The sequence below is a fragment of the Equus quagga genome, chromosome 11 (genome assembly GCF_021613505.1).
Source record: "Equus quagga isolate Etosha38 chromosome 11, UCLA_HA_Equagga_1.0, whole genome shotgun sequence".
Taxonomy (NCBI): Eukaryota; Metazoa; Chordata; class Mammalia; order Perissodactyla; family Equidae; genus Equus; species Equus quagga.
Window position 1 is genome coordinate 2,864,754 of NC_060277.1, and position 18,689 is coordinate 2,883,442.

Genomic DNA, 18,689 nt, shown 5'->3' on the forward strand with positions numbered 1-18,689 from the left:
AATTCATTCATTTTAAATGATCAAAACAGATAATGTATGTGAAAGCACCATCAGGTCGTCGTCATCACCATCAGAATCATTCGCCTTGTGAGCCATCTTTGCCGCTCTGGGGAATTAAATCCAAAGAAAGAATTATTTTAAGAAACAAATTAAACTATGAAAGTACTTATTCTTACATGGTCTATAATGAGGGAACACAGAAAACTTTGTAAATATTTAGTAATAGGAGAATGTGTAAATAAATTATGGTGCTTCATTAGATGAGATATGGTATAGCATTTAAAAATAGCAATTACATAGTTGTAGAAATATGAAAAATGTTTGCATTTAAATTGAAAAAATGTTAAGTTGTATTTACACTGATGTCTTAACATAAAATGTACACGTGTAAAGATTAGGAGGGGTATAGAAAATGAAAACAGTTTTAGGGAGATGGGTTTGTGAATAATTTTTATTTAATTCTATTATGTTATGCCTTTGATTTTTTATATTATGTTTTCTGTATATATATATTTAAAGTTAGGCTCCTGTCCCGATTTGTTATGTTTTTCAGACCAAGATGTTGCTTGGCCTTCAAGGGTCAGTTATAGTACTGTGTGACATGAAATTATCTGTGAAATTATTATATTTCCTTCTTTATGGTTTTATAGTATTTAATAATTTCACATTTTGCCAGTCATGTTCTCTTATTATTATACAATATTTAAAATATGTTATGCAGTTTCCGATCATTTGATTAATGCTACAATTTCATGGCTTAATTATTTCTCTATGCTCTTGCTATGATGATTTAAACTAAGATGTACTCATTTTTCCAGTTGCCCAGCAAGAGGCTGAAATGTTCAAACGCTACAATGGAACGTTTCCATTACCTGGAATACACCAAAGTCAAGATGCCTTATGCACGTGTCCTAAACTGCCTCATCAAGGCTCTTTTCAGATTGATGACTATGTCCACACTGAAAACTCTTCAATGAAGATGCAGCAAGTGAAACAGAGACTTGATTCTGTCACAGTAAGTGTCATTATCTTATGCACTTGAGAAGCTGGAAATTTTAAAACCATTTTTATCCTCTTTTAAATTCCCATGCCAATAAATATTAATTAGTGAAGTAAGTTAGTTACTTAAAACTAGGCTTTCTTATACTTTTATACTTCCATTCTGGTGCTTGTTCTAGAATCACTGACTGCAATAAACAGACCGAACTTAGGATACTATCATCCTCTGTAAAGACCAGCCCAGGTCCTGTTTCTCTGTTTAAAAATATGTGTGTGTGTGTGTGTTGTATACACACACACAGACCAACCTGGGAAAGTATTTACATAAACTATATTAAAGCAACGTCCTCCTTAATATGCAAAAACTAAACAATAAAACAATAGACTTCAGCAAAGAAATAGATAAAAGAAATAAACATGTACTTCTAAAAAGAGTAGATGCAAATGTTTCATAAGCATATTTAAAAGTCCTATCTCAGTACTAAGAAAAGAAGTGCTGTAGAGACCAGCTATTGCCCATAGACTGGAAAATAGACAGTGAAAGTGAGGAAGAGGAGAGAGCTGGGGTAAAAGTAGTGTGCAGTTCTGTTAGTGATGAGTTACTACAAGATCTTTCTCAAAGAGAGGTTGTAAAATGTGTTGAGAAGCTCACACATCCTTAAAAATATTGACACTCCTTGACTATAGTGGTTCCTTTAGTTCGAATTAGCCGTGAGATCCTTGAAGACAAGGACTGTCCAGACATGTGCCTTTGGGCACAGTGCCTGGCACTTAATAAATATTATCCCTTTCCCCTTCCTTTGATAGAAATCTTGACCAGCTTTAAACCAAACATACAAGGAGCTACACTGAGACACCTTGAGTCTGGACTGTACTTACTTCGTCTCTCCTTCTCTTTCTTTACAAAGTTAGAGTGTTTAAGGTATACCAGAGTGCAGATCACACTCAGGCTGTGGGTTTAGGTTTAGTTGGAATATATGGGGAATTTCTTTTATGTTTCTCAGTATAAATTTTAGAATATAGGACTAGAAATTAATAAATTTGTTTCAATGTTGTAATTCTTTATATTTTAAAATTTTTAAATGAGTGAATAATGCATGATGTTCCAAATTTTAAAAGGAAATATGAATAAACAAAATTGAGATTTAAAAATTAGAGAAAAATATTTCTTCACTAGGTAAAAAAAAGGTGTGTCCCTAGTCTAAAATCTTGCATGGCAAAATGACTTCCTCTACAGGCTTAAGAGCAACTCAGAGACAGATATATAAAAACAGGTTTCCTACAATCTGTCGATCTTTGCACTGTAAAACTTAATGTCCTGGAATCAGCCTAGTCTGTAGCTTTTCTCTTATATCATTTTATGTAACTATCCTCCTCAGTTAATTAAAGGATATAAGAACAAAAGAAAGTAGATGTAAAGGAAAAATAAAATCAAAAAATATTTTTTAAGATATGAAATCAGAGACAAGGGGGAGGTAAATTGATAATTTATTATAAAGGAAAAACTTACTTCTCTTAGAGTCATTAATTTAGCTTTTACCAAATCTTTTCTTTTAAAAATTATTTAGAGAATCTGTTTCCTTTGGGATTGAAGTAGATGGAGGCTGCCTTTGGAAGTGAAAGCTTTGTCTATTTGCTGTGGTCTTTGAAAACCGTATTTTTCCTATGTTGAGAGAATTCACTCAACTTTTTTTCAAATGCTATCTGCAGTATGTTTTCTTTCAGAATGTATATGCAGTCGTGTGTTGCTTAGCGATGGAGATAACGTTCTGAGAAATGTGTGGTTTGGCGATTTCATCATGCCAGCATCATAGAGTGCGCTTACACAAACCTGGATGGTATAGCTTACTACACACCTAGGCTCTGTGGTCGTACTCCTATGGGACCACCGTCGTATATGTGGTCTGTCATTGACTGAAATGCTGTCATGTGGCGCATGACTACTGTGTATGAGAATAAAAGCAAAATGTCATCTTTATTCCCATGGCAGCTCCGTTCTTTTTATATTTTCTTGTTTCCTGCAATTGTATACTGGTAGACTCCAATTCGTTTTTTATGTTAGGTTGTTACCGAGTCTGTTAAAGACTATACCACTCGTCTTCTATGTAGAAGTCTAATAGAGAAGACTCATTACAGGGGATACTTCTTTCTATGTAACCACAATAGGATTGTTTTTCTAATAAAATATAGTGCAAGTTTAGGGTGTGATTTTTGTGTGTATGAGTTTCATAATAAATTCAGTTCAGGAGGTATTTAATAGATGCTTACTCATTGGTGAGTGAAAGATACAAAAAATTGATGATTGTTTGTTCTTAGGAGCTTTACTATTTAGTCATAAATCATTTAACTGTTTTATATTTAACAGACTGGACTGTGTTGCTGCTACAGCAATACCTAGAAGGCATGCTGCAACCCAGATAAGACCTCCAGGGTAGACAGTATCTTGAGAGCATTGACACAACTCTTCCTAAGTTTTCAAATCCAGAAATTTGATCTTATCAGTGCATCAAGAGTTGCTCAGAGTCTAGGGTACCTACCAAGAGTAATTGGTCCTACAAAAGTTGATTTATAAACTTAAAAGACATCTTATAATGAAAGGAATACGTTTCCAGCTTCCTGAACACTCAAGACTGCTCTCATGTTATAAAATTAACCTGAAATCCAGGTTAATGATTACAAAAGTTGATTGTTAGCAGAGTCGTGGGAATAGGGATTAAATGGGTTTAAAAATGTTTTATGTCAGTTTTGAAAAAAGATTAATTTTCTTTACGCCACAGGAGATTCACATGTTCATTGTATTTAATCCTCACAAACATCCTTTAGTGTGGGTGCCAGTATTATTCCCATTTTACAGAAGAAGTTGAGGCTTACAGAGGTCAAGCAGTGTCACCAAGGTCACACAGATGGAAGCATGAGAGCTGAGATTCTGTCCAGGCAGTCAGAATTCCTGCCCACAGTCAGTTTTACTGTCTCCTTTTAGTGATGGAATTGCTAATATCCTTTAGACATACTGTCTTTCCCTTAGAAATTTCTGGATTAAAAAATTGATGTTCCTCTTTTTTTGTTCTCTTTTTTTCCCCCAAAACTCCACATTGTTACCATTTTTCTCTAATATTATACTGGGCTGATGATATGTGTTGGTTACCCTTAACTGGACTTGAGTATTTTTTGTGTCTCCTTAGCAGCAAATTTTCAAATCATCTGTTACATGTTGACTTTTACTAGTTTCTTTTTCAAAAATGATCTTTCCTTGGCCTTGTCCCATGAATTGTAGGCAGTTCCTTTCTGTAGCCCCTTCAGTACTGGCATATACTTTACCATTCAGTAGTGTTTATTATTAGAATTACTCTGAAATAAATTATTAATATGGGAATTATATTTCTGAGTCTTATTATTTATAGAGATAATGATATACTGCAGTTAATTCAGAGTGCATCTTTTAGACACGTTAGTGTTCTAGTACAGAATTTTCATATTTGTCCTAAGTTTATGGAGGGGACACTTTGTCTTGAGGCACGTGCGTGTGGGCCCTCCACAGCCTTGGTGGTCAGTGCCTTTTGTTTTGGCGAGTTAGATTTACCAAGAACAATCGTGAAGTCTTTTTCTTTAATTTACTCTCTTTCCAGCTAGTTGGAAACAATGCAGAGTGACAACTGCAGGGTGATAGATAAAGAAACTCTTCCAAATGTTGATTTTGGTCATTAAAAGATTAACATCTGAGGGGCTGGCCCGGTGGCGCAGCGGTTAATTTCGCACATTCCACTTGGCGAGCCCAGGGTTCGCTGGTTCGGATCCAGGCTGCACACCTAGGCACCACTTGTCAAGCCATGCTGTGGCAGGCGTCCCACATATAAAGTAGAGGAAGATGGGCACGGATGTTAGCTCAGGGCCAGTCTTCCTCAGCAAAAAGAGGAGGATTGGCAGTGGATGTTAGCTCAGGGCTAATCTTCCTCAAAATAAATAAATAAATAAATAACATCTGAATGTTTTGAAAAGAGTTGCTATTTTATTAAAATGAAATTATGAATATTCCTTTACTTACGGTATTGTATTTCTTTTAGGAGGTGATACGAGCCTGTGCTGCAAAGGTAAGTAGTTTTTGTTACCAGGAAGATAACTCTAAAACTATAGTTTTCATTGTGATGCACCAAAGAATTGATATGTGCCATTCATGGTTTTTAATAGAACTTTTACAAAAGTTAATGAGAGAGATGTATTTTCCTTACTTGAGCTTGAATTTATCAAGGAATTATAATACTGGAACCTTAGAATTTAGCGAGCTTCGTGCCTGGAAGACTGAAGAATACTAAGTGATGGGAGTCTACTTTCATTTAAGGACCACAAAGTCATTTCATTCTCTGAGAAAAATATTATGTGGTACTTAGTAGGTAAAAGACACCCACATGGTTGTAGTGGGTGTATGCTGAGTAGATTGAATAAGCCTCGCGATGCATGCAATCTGCACATAAATAGCAATGGCGTACTGGGCTGGTAATGCTCCTGGTCCTTATACCAAGGTTTCACGCTTCTTTTCCCGTTTACCTCGATAACAGTCCTGAGAGACATAACAATCCCAGTTAGATGTTCTTGTTATTCCAGTTTTAGAAATGAAGAAGCTGAGGCTTATCGAGGTTAAATGATTTGCCCAAGACCCCAGAGTTAGTCTAAAAGTGGTAGTATACAAAAAGGCTCTTAATTATTAAACAGTTTCAACTAAATTGTTTCTGAGATGCTGTCAACACAGCAGCTTTCTTCCTTTTACAAGCAAGGTTATTTTGGGTATAACCTTTAATTCGGTTGTCAAGAAAATAAATTTTAATTTAAGAGTCAGAATGGCACAACGTGTTTGTGCTTCCATCTTCTTCTGTCCACTCCTGAAATTCAGTTGAATAGTTAGGCATCCATTCATTTATTAAATATATGCGTCACAAAGTAAGAGGTTGAGACATGCAGAAGGGAAGGAATTAAAGTGGTATTAGTATGTTCACAGACTGCTTTATGTAATGTCAGTACAGTGGAAATACTGTCTTACTCAGTAGACACCTGCTACCATGTGGCAGGTACTTGGAACATAGAAGTAAGTAGGCTATTGTCTTTTTCTACATGGGGCATCTTATGGAGGAAATGTGTCAGAAAGCACTGGCTTACCCCATCACTGAGCTGTCCAGTATCAGTCAGAAACCATCACTTTTTAACCTAATTATCACAAGTCAACAGGGTATGGAATATAGACTATCGGAAGGAAGACAGGGGAAGAAGAGAACAGGCTATATTCTGACTTGGGCTGCAGCTGTTCAGGAAACTAGTTCCTGATAGCAATGATTGGTGTAGTGATTGTAGGTCCAAGATTACTGAATCTTCTTAAGTAGTATAGAAAACTGGAGTCAAAAAAAGTTTATTCTCTGACTAGCAGTTCACAGGTATTTTCTTTATTTTGCAAATACACTGTATGCCCTTCTTTTGTAATGCTATCTGAATGTCCAGATAGAATCTGCTGCACATATTTAGCAAGGCTTTATGAGAACGTCCTCTGCTAATCTGGAAATGCCCTGAGGGTGGACGATTATGTTATTCATCTTTGTATCCCTAGCACTTAACAGAAGTTGAATGAGCGCTCATTGGACATACGACGACGTATTTGGAAGTTAATCGAGATCTGAAAAGATTAACCTTACTAGTGTCTTTAGTTATTCCTTTTTTTTTAAAAGATTGGCATCTGAGCTAACAACTGTTGCCAATCTTCCTTTTTTATTCTTTTTTTTTCCTGCTTTTTTTTCCCCAAATCCCCCCAGTACACAGCTGTGCATTTTAATTGTGGGTCCTTCTAGTTGTGGCATGTGGGACGCCTCATCAACATGGCCTAATGAACGGTGCCATGTCCGTGCCCAGGATCTGAATCCTGGGCCGCCAAAGCGGAGCACGCGAACTTAACCACTCGGCCACCGGTCTGGCCCCTAGTTCTTTCTTTTTTTATAGCAGTTTTATTGAGATATAATTCACATATCATAATATTAATCCTTTTAAAGTGTACAATTAACTGGTTTTTAAGCATATTCACAGAGTTGTGCAACCATCACTACTATCTGATTTTAGGACTTTTTCGTTCCCTCTGAAAAGGATCCCCACATCTCTTAGCACTCATTCTTCACACACACACACAAACCACCAAACTCCTGGCAACCACTAATATACTTTCTGACTCTATAGATTTGCCTATTCTGGAGATTTTATGTAAATGGGATCATACAATAGTGATCATTTGTGACTGGCTTCTTTCACTAATGTTTTCATGGTTCCTACATGTGTAGCATGTATCAGTGCTACTTTTTATTGCCAAGTAAGATTCTGTTGTATGGATGTGTTACATTTTATTTACCCACTCATCAGTTTGTGGACATTTGGGTTTCTGCTTTTGGATTATTAAGAATACTGCTATCGTGAACGTGTGTGTAAGTTTTTGTGTGTTTCATTTCTAGTGGGTATAGATGTAGGAGTGGAATTGTTGGGTCATATGGTAACTCTATGCTCAGCATTTTGAGAAACTACCAAACTGTTTTCCAAAGTGGCCGCACCATTTTAGAATCTCACTTGCAGTGTATAAGGATTCTAGGTTCTCCTCATCCTTGCCAATACTCGTTACTTTCTGTCTTTTTTATTATAGGCACCCTAGTGGGTAGGAAGTGATATCTCACTGTGATTTTGATCTGCATTTTCCTAATGACTAGTAAAGTTGGGCATTTTTGATGTGTCTTTTGTATATCTTCTTTGCAGAAATGTGTGTTCAAATCCTTTGTCCATTCTTTAAAATTTTTTTGTTTTTGTTCACTTTGAGAGTTTTTTATATATTCTGGATACAAGACTCTTATCAGATAGATGATCTGCAAAGTTTTATCCCATCCCATGGATTGTCTTTTCACTTTCTGTCTTTTAAAACAAAAAGTTTTTAATTTTTATGAAGTTCAATTTTTCTATTTTTTCTTTTGTCGGTTATATTTTTGGTGTCACATATAAGAAACCATTGTCTAACCCTAGGTCCCAAAGATTTACTTTTCTGTTTTCTAAGATTTTTGTAACTCTTACATTTAGATCTGTGATTATTATAATTTTTATTTATTCGTTGTGATGTAGGGCTCTTAATTTCATCCCATTGCATGAGGAATGAAATCTTGTTACCCCAGTACCGTTTGTTGAAGACTCTTCTTTCCTGTTGAATGGACTTGGCACTATTGTCAAAAGTCTTTAATCCTAAAAGAGTGTATTTATGTGGTTTCTCATCTATTACATCCAGGATAATAAATTTTCACCACATACCTAAGTTTTTTCTTCCCTAAATCCCAGCTAGATTTTTATACTGTTGGAAGATTCAGTCCTTTTTTCCATTAACATTCTTTAAACAAATATTTATTGAGTGTCTTAACAAGTTTTTTTTTTTTTTGGTGCTTGGGATATAACAGGAAATAACATTTTATTGTAGGGAGACAAACAATAAAAAAAGAAATAGATATTTCAGACAATAAATGATGTGAAGAAAATAAAATAGGCCCCTGGGACAAAGAGTGACTCTCAAAGATGAGCGTGGAAGGCCCCTCAGAGAGAAACGCCTAATGAGGAGCTAGTTCTGTCCTGTAGAAGTCCTCACCCAGAAATGAGACTGGAGAGCTCAAGGAGCAGAGAGAAGACCGCTGGGCTTAGGTAGTCTAGTGAGCAAGCAAGGGCATCAGGGTTTCCCGACAAGGTTGAGGAGGGGGTCAGGAGATCTTGCAGGCCTTCAAGGGGCCTTGCAAGCATGAGAATGTAGGGGAGGAAAAACTTTCCCTTCTGCCTTTCCAGGTTGTGAGGCTGGTCCAAGAATTAAATTGACATAGACAGATTAACAGGAAAAAAACCCAATTTTAATTACGTGCATATAGGAGCCACACAAAGATGTGAGATTCCAAAGGCTGCCAGGCAACTAACTGAAGCTTATGTGCCACCCTGAGCCTAGGAAGGTGATGGGGTCTGGGGCTTCAAAGGGGGAAGGCCACTCATAGGCAGGTGGGAAGAGGGAATGTTTGGTATGCAGAGGTTGCCCTGCTGTGCAGATAAGCCTCCCAGGTGAACAGTTCTCTCTGATAAGAGCGCTCTTCCTGGTTTAAACCCTCTTGCTAATGTAAGTTTCCCTTACAAAAGGGTAGCATCTACTCTGTTTTCAGAACTCCTATGTCTTCAGTTTCTTGGAAATAATCCTCCTGCCTAAGAAGCATATTTTGAGGTGGCGTAGTCTGCCACCGTTCAGCAGTAAAGAGTCAGGATGTTGTTTTAATTACAGAGAAACAAGCAGTTGAGGTGGTAGGCTGGGGAGAATGTGAGAATGGGTTTTAAAAGGAGAATGAGTCTTCCAAGCAGAGACCTGTTAATAGACTGTTAGAGTAGTCTAAGAAAGAGGAGATTCTAGCCTAGACTAGGATGATGTTAAAAGATAAACTCAGGCATATTAAACACTTTGAGTTTATCTGAGCAAAAATCTATTTCATTTGGGCAATGCCAAATCAGAAATTGTTAGAAGTGTTTCACCAACAGGAGCTTCGGAAAGACTTCTATAGAGAAAAGGTAGAAGTAAAGCAAGGACATTGGTGATTGGCTACAGCTAAAAGCCTAGTTGGCTGTGATTGGTTGTCCTTCGGTTTCCATTTCCTAACCTTGAGGAGGGCTTAGATTTTGGTTTGCCCATGTAGGCACCACAGCATTAGAGCCACTCAGTGTAATGGTCTCCTTGTTTAATTAATTTAACTTTGGTAATATCGAAGACAAGGGCAGTGGACAGATTTGGGGTATATTTTGGAAGTAGATTCAACAGGATGAGGTATGATGGATTGGATGTGGTGTGAGTGAAGGAAAGAGGAATTAGGAGTAAGTTCTGTGTTCTTGCTTTCAGCAATTCTACAGATGCTAGTAGTGCTTTTTGGTGAGATGACGAATGCTAGAGTGGAGCGAGCAAGTTTTAGGAGTGGAGTTTTGGATAGGAATGTAACTGTGAGGTAGACGATTGGATATATAAGTCTTGAGCTCAGGGGAGAAGTCAGGGCTGGAGTTGTATTTAAGCTGTCAGACTGGATAAGATCACCTGAGGAGAGCACAGCAAACACCCAAGGCACTGGTCCAAGAGCGGGATGTCAAGGAAGCCGAGAGGAGGTATTCCAGAAAGAGGAGTGATTGGCTGTCACATGCTACTGAGAGAATGAGTGAAAGGGACAGAAAATTGGCCATCGCATTTGGTTACCCTGATGGAAGCTTTCAGTAAGTGGCGGGGACAGAAGCGCAATTGACAGGAGTTGAAGACAAAAGGAGCCAACGAAGCAGAGCCTGTGTGGGCCATTCTTTTAGGAAGTTTTGACTGGGCAACAGAGAGGAGCTGGAGGGGAATAGTAGATGGGCAGTAGTCAAGCATATTTATTTGCTGATGGGAATAACTCACTGGTGACGGAGAAGTTGATAATGTGCCACGGAGGCGGTAATGGCTGGACTCAAGTCCTTGCAAAGGTGAGAGGGAGTGTAATCCTGAATACTAGTGGAGAAACTGGCCTTAAGAGAAGGGGTTGTTCATCTTCTTTGATAGGCGAGTAGGTAGAAACCATGGGCAGGTGCTCATATATACATCTGATGGTGGGAAGATGAGCGCGCTTTCCTCTGATTGCTCCAGGATAGCAACTTGCCTTGCTGTGGATTGCAGCAGCCCTAGAATATCTCCATAGGAATTTATGGTTTACGGTTTCCTTGCTTTTTCTCTTGTTTAGGGCTGGATTTGAAGCACATCAGAAATGGTCTTGCCTCGAGTTTTATTTCCATTAAGCTTTGTGTTATTCCTCACAAATGGAATTAATCTGTTTTTCTCATGTTCCCAGACATATTTTTTCCTACTTGGCATGTTATATAATTGGACCTCTTCTGTCTTAAATTATAATTAGTTTTGCTGTGTTTTCCAGAATTAAGTTATGATTTCCCTCAGGGAAAAGCAACTCTCTTTCCTTCGTCTCTCTTCTTCCTGTCCTTCCTTCCTCTTTCCTTCCTTCTAGATTTTATGTAGTATGGCCTCCACCTCTAACCTTTACTTGTCTGAGTTTCCATACTCCTCTGCAAGCTTCTTGAAGCCAGGGGACTTTATCCGTTCTTTCAGTTATTAATATCATCTAGCCTAGATGAATGCAGCCAAGCTAAAGTTTATTGAAGAATGCTGTAAAGGTAAAATAATGATCTGTATTATAGTCTGATATTTCTTGGAACATACTATTGAATGAAAAATAAAAAGGTTTAAAAAAACAGAGAATCCAGAAAAGATAATTTTTTTAAATCTTTTTAAAAAAGTTTGGATATTTTATCATGAAGAGGAAAGATTAAGTTGAAGTTTGAGTAGAATAGTGGTTTTCAGTTATTTGGAGAGGTTTTTTTTTTAATAATTCTTTTTTTAATGCTCACGATTATTTCTTCATGGTATTGCAAAAGAGCAAATTAAGTTTTATTATTTTGACAGTATTCACAAGACTGGCTTGACTTTAGGAGTAGTACAAGCTACAGTAGGCCACTAAAAGAAATTATGGAATTTCATTACTGGAAATTTTAGAAAACTGCTTCTTTCAGGAAAAAACAATCTTTCTCATGTGTGTCGTCTTTACTCTCATGCTGCTACCACACTCAGAGCACTTCTGACGCCAGACGTGTGGGGGTTTTCCTCACACCAAGCAATTCTGCACCACCAGGTGGATGTCCTACAATTTAACTCAATTGTGACACTACCTACCCAGAGACAGCTTCAGATCCTGCAGGTTGAGGGCTCAGTTCACGAGTCTGCCACACCCTTCACTTGCCTGTTGCAAGTCCAGGCTGTAAGTCAGAGCTTCGCCCCCCCGCCCCCAATTCTCAGGTTTGATTAATCACTACAGCAGCTCACAGACCTCAGGAACACAGTTTACCCAACTGTTCACCAGTTTACTCTAAAAGGATATGAGAAAGGATACAGATGAGCATCTCGATGAAAGAGGTAGATAGGACAGGCACGTGGGAAGAGGTCTGTGGCTGCTCTGCCCTCTCTAGGCGCCCCACTCTCCCGGCAACCTGGAAGCCCTTCAAACCCCATACTACTGGGACTTTTATGGAGGCTTCATCAGGCAGGCATGATCAGTTACTAATTCCACTTCTATCCCCTCTCTGGAAAATGGGGGATGGCACTGAAAATTCCAAGCTTCTAATCATTTCTTGGATTTTCTGGTGAGCAGCACCTATCCAGGAGCCCAACAGGAGTCACTTCATTAGAACAAAAGACATTCCTATCACCCAGGAAATTAAAATAATTCTACTTGAGGTGAATGTAGCATATAATCTAAGGTCAGCTAAAATGATTAGACTTATAGGTATATGGAAGTGTGTGTCTTATCTCTTCCAATGGTTTTAAAATTTAATCGATCACTAAAAGATAAACTAATTGTTAGTTTGTTTAGTTTTGCGCATTCAATTTTAGGTTAGGGCAATGACGTTTTTAACATGAAAATTAACCCCCTCTTAGAGAATTAGTATTTCCATATTTTACAAGCTGCTTATACCCTGAAAGAGTAGGCAAAACAGTTTTGTTGATTAGCTTGGCAGAAGTTCTAGGTGATGTTTTTTTCCTTTTCCTCTATTATGAATTTCATTAAATTTTTGTGCTTTCAGTTTTCCCCAGCATGGAGATATTAAACTGACTTTGGCAGACTGTGGTTTTGCATGAAGCAAGCAGAAAAGTGTGTTGTGAAAAGACGGTAGATTGTTGTAGGGTAGACGATCTTAGCCAACCTTTCTGTTGTTGTAAAATTATTAAGCAATTCTTTTCCACAGCATATATTTCAAAAATAGGTATTGCTTCACTCTATTTAATAGTCATTATTATTTTTCTTCCTCTAAATGAAAGAGTGAATATGTGTAAGCTAGCTTTGAAAATATTGAGTTCAAATTTCAAATCACTAGAACAATTAACAAATCACCTTAGAAATTGTTATCTGCCCTCTTATGTTGCCACTCATCACTTCATGGACATTTAATAGTCTCTAAAGAAATATGTCAAGAAAGAGCAGAATTATAAAAATACTTAAGAACATGTAATTGTAGATTATAGTTTTTTTTAAAAAACAGCATTTTATTTAAAAAGAATGACAAGACTTTGTTTGGGCAGAGGCATTTAAGTATCCTATTCTAGCTTTCCTGGTATTCTTTTTTGTTCTAGCACAAGTAAATTTCTGAAGAGGAAGACTGAAAAGCATTGTGTGTGTGTGTGTGTGTGTGTGTGTCTCTCTGTCTGTCTGTCTCTGTGTCTTTCTCCAGCATATACCTGTTCTTTTACACCAGATTTCAAAATGTCTTGTTAGACTTGTAGGATAAAAATTTTCAAGAACACAGAAGTAAAACTGAAAAATGATTCTAAAAAGAGAAGTGGATTAAATAGTTAAGTGATAAATATATCATTCTGTATATAGTACTTCCATTTAAAAGTATAGCACTCTGAAAAGTATACTGTATCATCATCCTACATTACATTTCCTAATTACCCTTACTTCCGGTGATGTTAATAGAAACTAATACTTATAGCACTTTATTTGTATAACACGCTGTGATTTCCCTTTGCCAACATACTCTATTTAGTGTATTTCTTATTTAATATGTTATTCAGTGCTTTATGGTAAGCGTTAATACCAGTTCATCTTTCTTGCTCCCCCAGCACTTTCCCATTGAAGCATACCTACTATTTTTATTATCTCCATTTAAAGATAGAAAATGAAGCTCAACCATGTTAGCTGGGTTCATTGTTACTTTAGGTATTGTATTATTATAAATAATCAACTAATTTTGCTCAGTGTTTAATAATAGCTCCTGATAGAATTTTTAAAGCTGGATAGTTTTTTAAGCCCTGATGTGGCATTTGACCCCATCTAATTACTTTGAAAAATATTTTTATTTTTGATAAGGTGATATAACAACTCAGGAACTTTAGAACTATATTATGATATGGTCTTAGTTAATTGACTTTTTCACCAAATATGTAAAAGCTCTTTGCTTTAAGAGAAAAACCTAATCTAACATATACCAGGTACTATCACTGTTTGAAAGAAGTATTTACAAACATTATATAAATAACGAGTCAGATAAAGGGCATGTAACCACTACCCACTACTACTTATACAGAACATCAAAAGGAAATTTTTAAATACTAATACAGTGGAAGTCCTCCGTGTGGTTTTGATTATTTTTAAAAAAGAGAGGAAAAAAGAAAGGAGCTATTTTATTTTCATATACTGATATTTGCATACCATAAACTTTCATTTAACACTTTGTTAATTCATGGATTACTTTTTTACAGTAAATTAGAAATTCAAACTTTCACATTTTTCAAAATTAGATCATTTTATCATAATTTTTGAAAGTGATAAAAAATAGATATGATGACTGATTAATAATGAAGAGACTAGGTCATTGCTGAAATCAAGTCTAAGTCACAAGGTTAACTTACTAAACGTTTAAAACTTTTTTTGTGAACTGTCCTTTATTTTCCCACGATAGCTGTACTTAGAAAGTTGCACTTGTTAGGCATTTTGTTTCTGTGAGACACTTGTACTCAAACACTCATAGTAAGGTTTTGTGTTATAGAACATTGTATTAACTTACAGAAATTTTACTTGATCATTATTTTAATGCTGTTTATAAAAAGTGTCTTAAGAAGATGCAGTGGAAACTATTTCACTTGGCAAGTTAGGTTACAGCTGTATTATCTGTGTCACCATGATGTATATAAACATGAATATTACAGGTGTTTTCTGTGCAGTCTCTGAAAAGGAAGTACCTGCTGTTTCACAAAATGCTAGAGAATTGTCAGTGTGAAACATTGTAACTTTCTTAATTGAACACAGTCAAGATGTCACTTTTATTTTTGCATTTTTCTGCACAACTTTTAAGACCACTCTAAGTTATTAATAAGGTCAATTCCATGATGAGCAAACTTGTTTTATTAGAAAGGTAGATTTACTTTCCTATAGTTACACTTTCATTACCACCGTGTTCTTTCCTTGATAAAAACTGTGAAGTTTGTAAACTTTAAAAACAAGGCATATAAATCATTACCACTCCTTTTGACCTACCATGTATCCTGGTTTACATCGTAAACAAATATTTCTCATGCAGTTTTTGCATCAGTAACCCAGGAAATTACGCTTTAGTTTCTGATTTGCCTTTCCTATTACAGGTCAACAAAAATCTCTCGTTTCCTTCAACGTCAGCCTCCTCACAACAGTCTAAGTTAAAACAGCCCAACGTGCTGGCCGCCCATCAGATCCTGCGCCAGTTTGGTTTCCCTGAGACTGGTGAGCCCCTTCTTTCTCTGACTCTTCTTTTAAATGTTTAGTGCTGCTCTTTCAATGGATATCGTTTATTTCTCTTCAGAAATAAGGATCATAGCATTGTAATGGTCAGTTTGCACGCTCGATGAGTCATATTCCAGCATCGTTTCTTTCTTTGAAAATCACTACCATTATTTCAAAAGCAGATTTGAATTTGGTGACTTTAGTAGTAGTTACTCTCAACATCTATTCTATTGAGCAAAACACATGAGTTTTAAACATGTATAATATTAAGTCTGATTCAGTTTCCCTTGGATAAGGGGACCATAGTTTATGGATAATCCCATTTTATAATTCATTTCGAGGAAAGCCAAGGTAAAGTGCATTTTGGCAGAAACAGGACGCAGCCTGCCTGTGATATCATATTTCTTCAAAGTTGGTAAATTAATAAAATATGCAGAGAAGCTAGTTACAAAAATCTACACGAATCACTGAGTTGAAACAAATTATAGAATTGCAAATTTTTAGAATAATGTTTTAAATTAATTTGAATAAGGTTTTCAAAGGATATCAAAGAAAAAGCATCTAGATGAGAAATGTGTATTTTTGGTATGAAAGACAACTATTTCTGTTCATTAGCTATATGTTTTAGACAGTATTTTTTCTATTATTGAATTCTTTTAGAAAGATGAGACAGCTAAGAATGGCAAAACAAGTATCTTTGACAAAAGGATTATAAGAAGAAGACACTTGAGCTTGAAAAGATCAATGTAATTTATTTAGAAATTTGGGGGCAGTATTTTCTACTTTGAAAGTATTTAGAGTTCACGTATGCAAGTTATTTTAATGTTGCTGTGTAAGTTACATATTGCAGTGGGAAGACACGTGGATCAAGAACTCCTATGTTCAGTCCTGGCCGTGCCCTTTATTATCCTTATTACCTGTGAACCTTAGAATCTTCATTTGAAAACTAGAAATCATGTTTGCATTATATATTGTTGAAGTTCAAATCACATCGCACATATGAAGCACTTTGCAAGCTTAAGGTACTAAATGAGTATGAGATACTTACATTGTAAACATGATGAGTATGTGTATGCTAGCTTTGAAAATACTTTGAGTTCTAATTTCAAATCACTATAATAATTAAGTTATCCCAAACCTTAGAAATTTTAAATTTCTAGTGTTCTAGATATCTTCCAGAAGTTGGTGCAATAGTGTGGATCATTCTTACGTACAGTGGAGGGCATGCAACATGCTACCCCTTAGACTCATTCTCTGCACCCTAACTAGATGCTTGGTTTGCCTTTAGACCATGTCAGTTTAATGCCTGGGGGGAGGCGGGGAAGCTGTCTTCACCACTTGATCCCTGTCATCTCTCTGCTGATGTCTAAAATTCGTCTGGGAACATATCTTTCATTCCACACTTCAGGATTAAAGGCATAGAACATAAATGTCTGGTTGAGTTAATACATTGATTAAAATTCATTCGAGTCGTGTCTTAAGTTTACCAGCCAACAAGGTGTAGATAACAGATACAAAGTTTTCTGTAAAGGGAAAGAGCAGAGAGGACAGATAGGAAGTGCTTTAGAATGGAAGAGTGATTACCACTGAGACAGATAAAGCATAAAGATAAAGACTAAAAGGAAAGCCGAATGTGAGAAAGGCAAGGTCTGCAGACCTCACAGTTATGCTTGGGACAGGCTCCATTTACCCTCACTTTTCCGTGGCCTTGAGTGAGGCTCTCAGATGTGCACTCACTATCCGAGAAGCATTCCCACTAAGCCGTATGCTACGTGGTAATGCTGCTTCACTTGATTATGTTTTAGTTATTAATATGCCTGACCTCATTTTAAGGCATATCCTTCCTATAAAATTATATTGGGATATTGCTGTATAGAAAAATTATAAAAGCAGAGTATGTAGTCCATTGCAAAAATGGCCAAGTTAATCCATTTCATTAAGAAGTCAATCTTTGTGGGGAAGAAATCCTGCACCAGAAAGCAGGTGAACTAGCTTCTACATCTGGCTCTATTTCTAAATGACTGTAGGATCTCGAGCAGTTTCTTCAGGCATCAGTTTTCTCGTCCCTGCTGGTAATGGAGGGCTCTGGATCTGGCCAGTTTCTGTCTTAAAAATTCTGGGATTCTATTCAATATTCAAACCAGTTTTAAAAGGAGATAAATAGTTAAGTGTTCCTGACTATACAAATAGTTTATTAGAATCTGAAATACAGGACTATGGTAACAAATAATGTAGATAGGATGTTTAGAAATAAAAGTCTTACTGCAAACCTATCTTAATATCCAAGTCATGTCTGTAGCTGGTGGCCTGGTACAGTGTAAAAGGCTCTTTACACAGAGCTGGTCAGTATGGGCCCTCCAGCCCTCACACTAGAGGCTTAAGAGCACAGGCTGGTTTTGATGTAAATGGTGCGTGAGTTCATCTGCTGGAAGGCTGGACTCCAAAGTGGATTTATGGTCTGCTGTCACTTCTGTCGACTTTATTCAGGGAGAGTTCTAGGTAATGGAGACTGCTAGAAAAGAAGATCTCTCTTCTTTGGTTTGTACTCTTCAGAGTTTCTGGAACAACCTTTATTCATTCAAAATCACTTGGAGTGGCTACTTTGTTAAGGCCCTCTCCTAAGGATATAGACTAAATATTACAGTCTGCGCCCTCGAGGAACTTACAGTCTGGCTGTGGAGACAAGTGAGCATGCAACAAATTATGTCAGAGTGTGATAGATTCCAAAGTCACAGCATGAACCAAGGATCCCTGGAATAAAGAGGGGAATAAAGAGGTTTCTCAGACTTTACATGTCCCAGCAGAACTCTCGCCCCCAAACCCTTCCCTCCACTTGGACTTCCCTGCCACACACAGGTCTGCCCAGGCCCAGCGCTCCCAGCACCTTAGCCCAGTTGTTAGGTAAAACTAGGAGCTGTCTTGATTCCTCTGCCTCCCTCCACTCCCTGTACTTCCCTGCCTAAAGCTCTTACCTGGCTTTCTGTCACAATTAGAAGGAGTTGCAGAGCCCATGCCCTGTCTTGTAAAGCCCTCCGTGACGTTGCTTCTGTCTTTGTCACTGGTCACATCTGCAGGCAGAGGCCGAGCCATGGAGCAGATAGCCAAACGTACCATTGAAGAGAGCTTGACTTGGCTGGCGGCGGTTTGAATCTCAGTTTAGGTGATGGAAATGGTGAGATGGGTATGTTTAGAAGACCTGAATCTGCAAAGGTAGATTGGGGTCAAACTGTGTCCTACTAAGCAATTCACATTTTATTCTCTGGATAAAATAGAGCTAGCCAAAGGTATGAGTATGAAAGAGATAGGATAAAATGTGTTTTTAAAAACTGCAGC

General features: G+C 37.1%; 1 protein-coding gene across 10 annotated transcripts in view; it reads left to right on the plus strand.

Annotated features, from left to right (window-relative positions):
• AHI1 (Abelson helper integration site 1) overlaps positions 1 to 18,689 on the plus strand; it is a 178,487-nt gene that overhangs the window by 67,415 nt on the left and 92,383 nt on the right. For all 10 annotated transcript variants that reach the window (XR_006890852.1, XR_006890851.1, XM_046677791.1 and 7 more), the window contains 3 exons: positions 819 to 1,015; positions 5,061 to 5,087; positions 15,239 to 15,356. Coding sequence is in view for 8 of the 10 variants with exons in the window: in XM_046677791.1 (XP_046533747.1) it covers positions 819 to 1,015; positions 5,061 to 5,087; positions 15,239 to 15,356 (342 nt within the window). In the remaining 2 variants the exon portion in view is untranslated. The remainder of the gene's footprint in view (positions 1 to 818; positions 1,016 to 5,060; positions 5,088 to 15,238; positions 15,357 to 18,689) is intronic.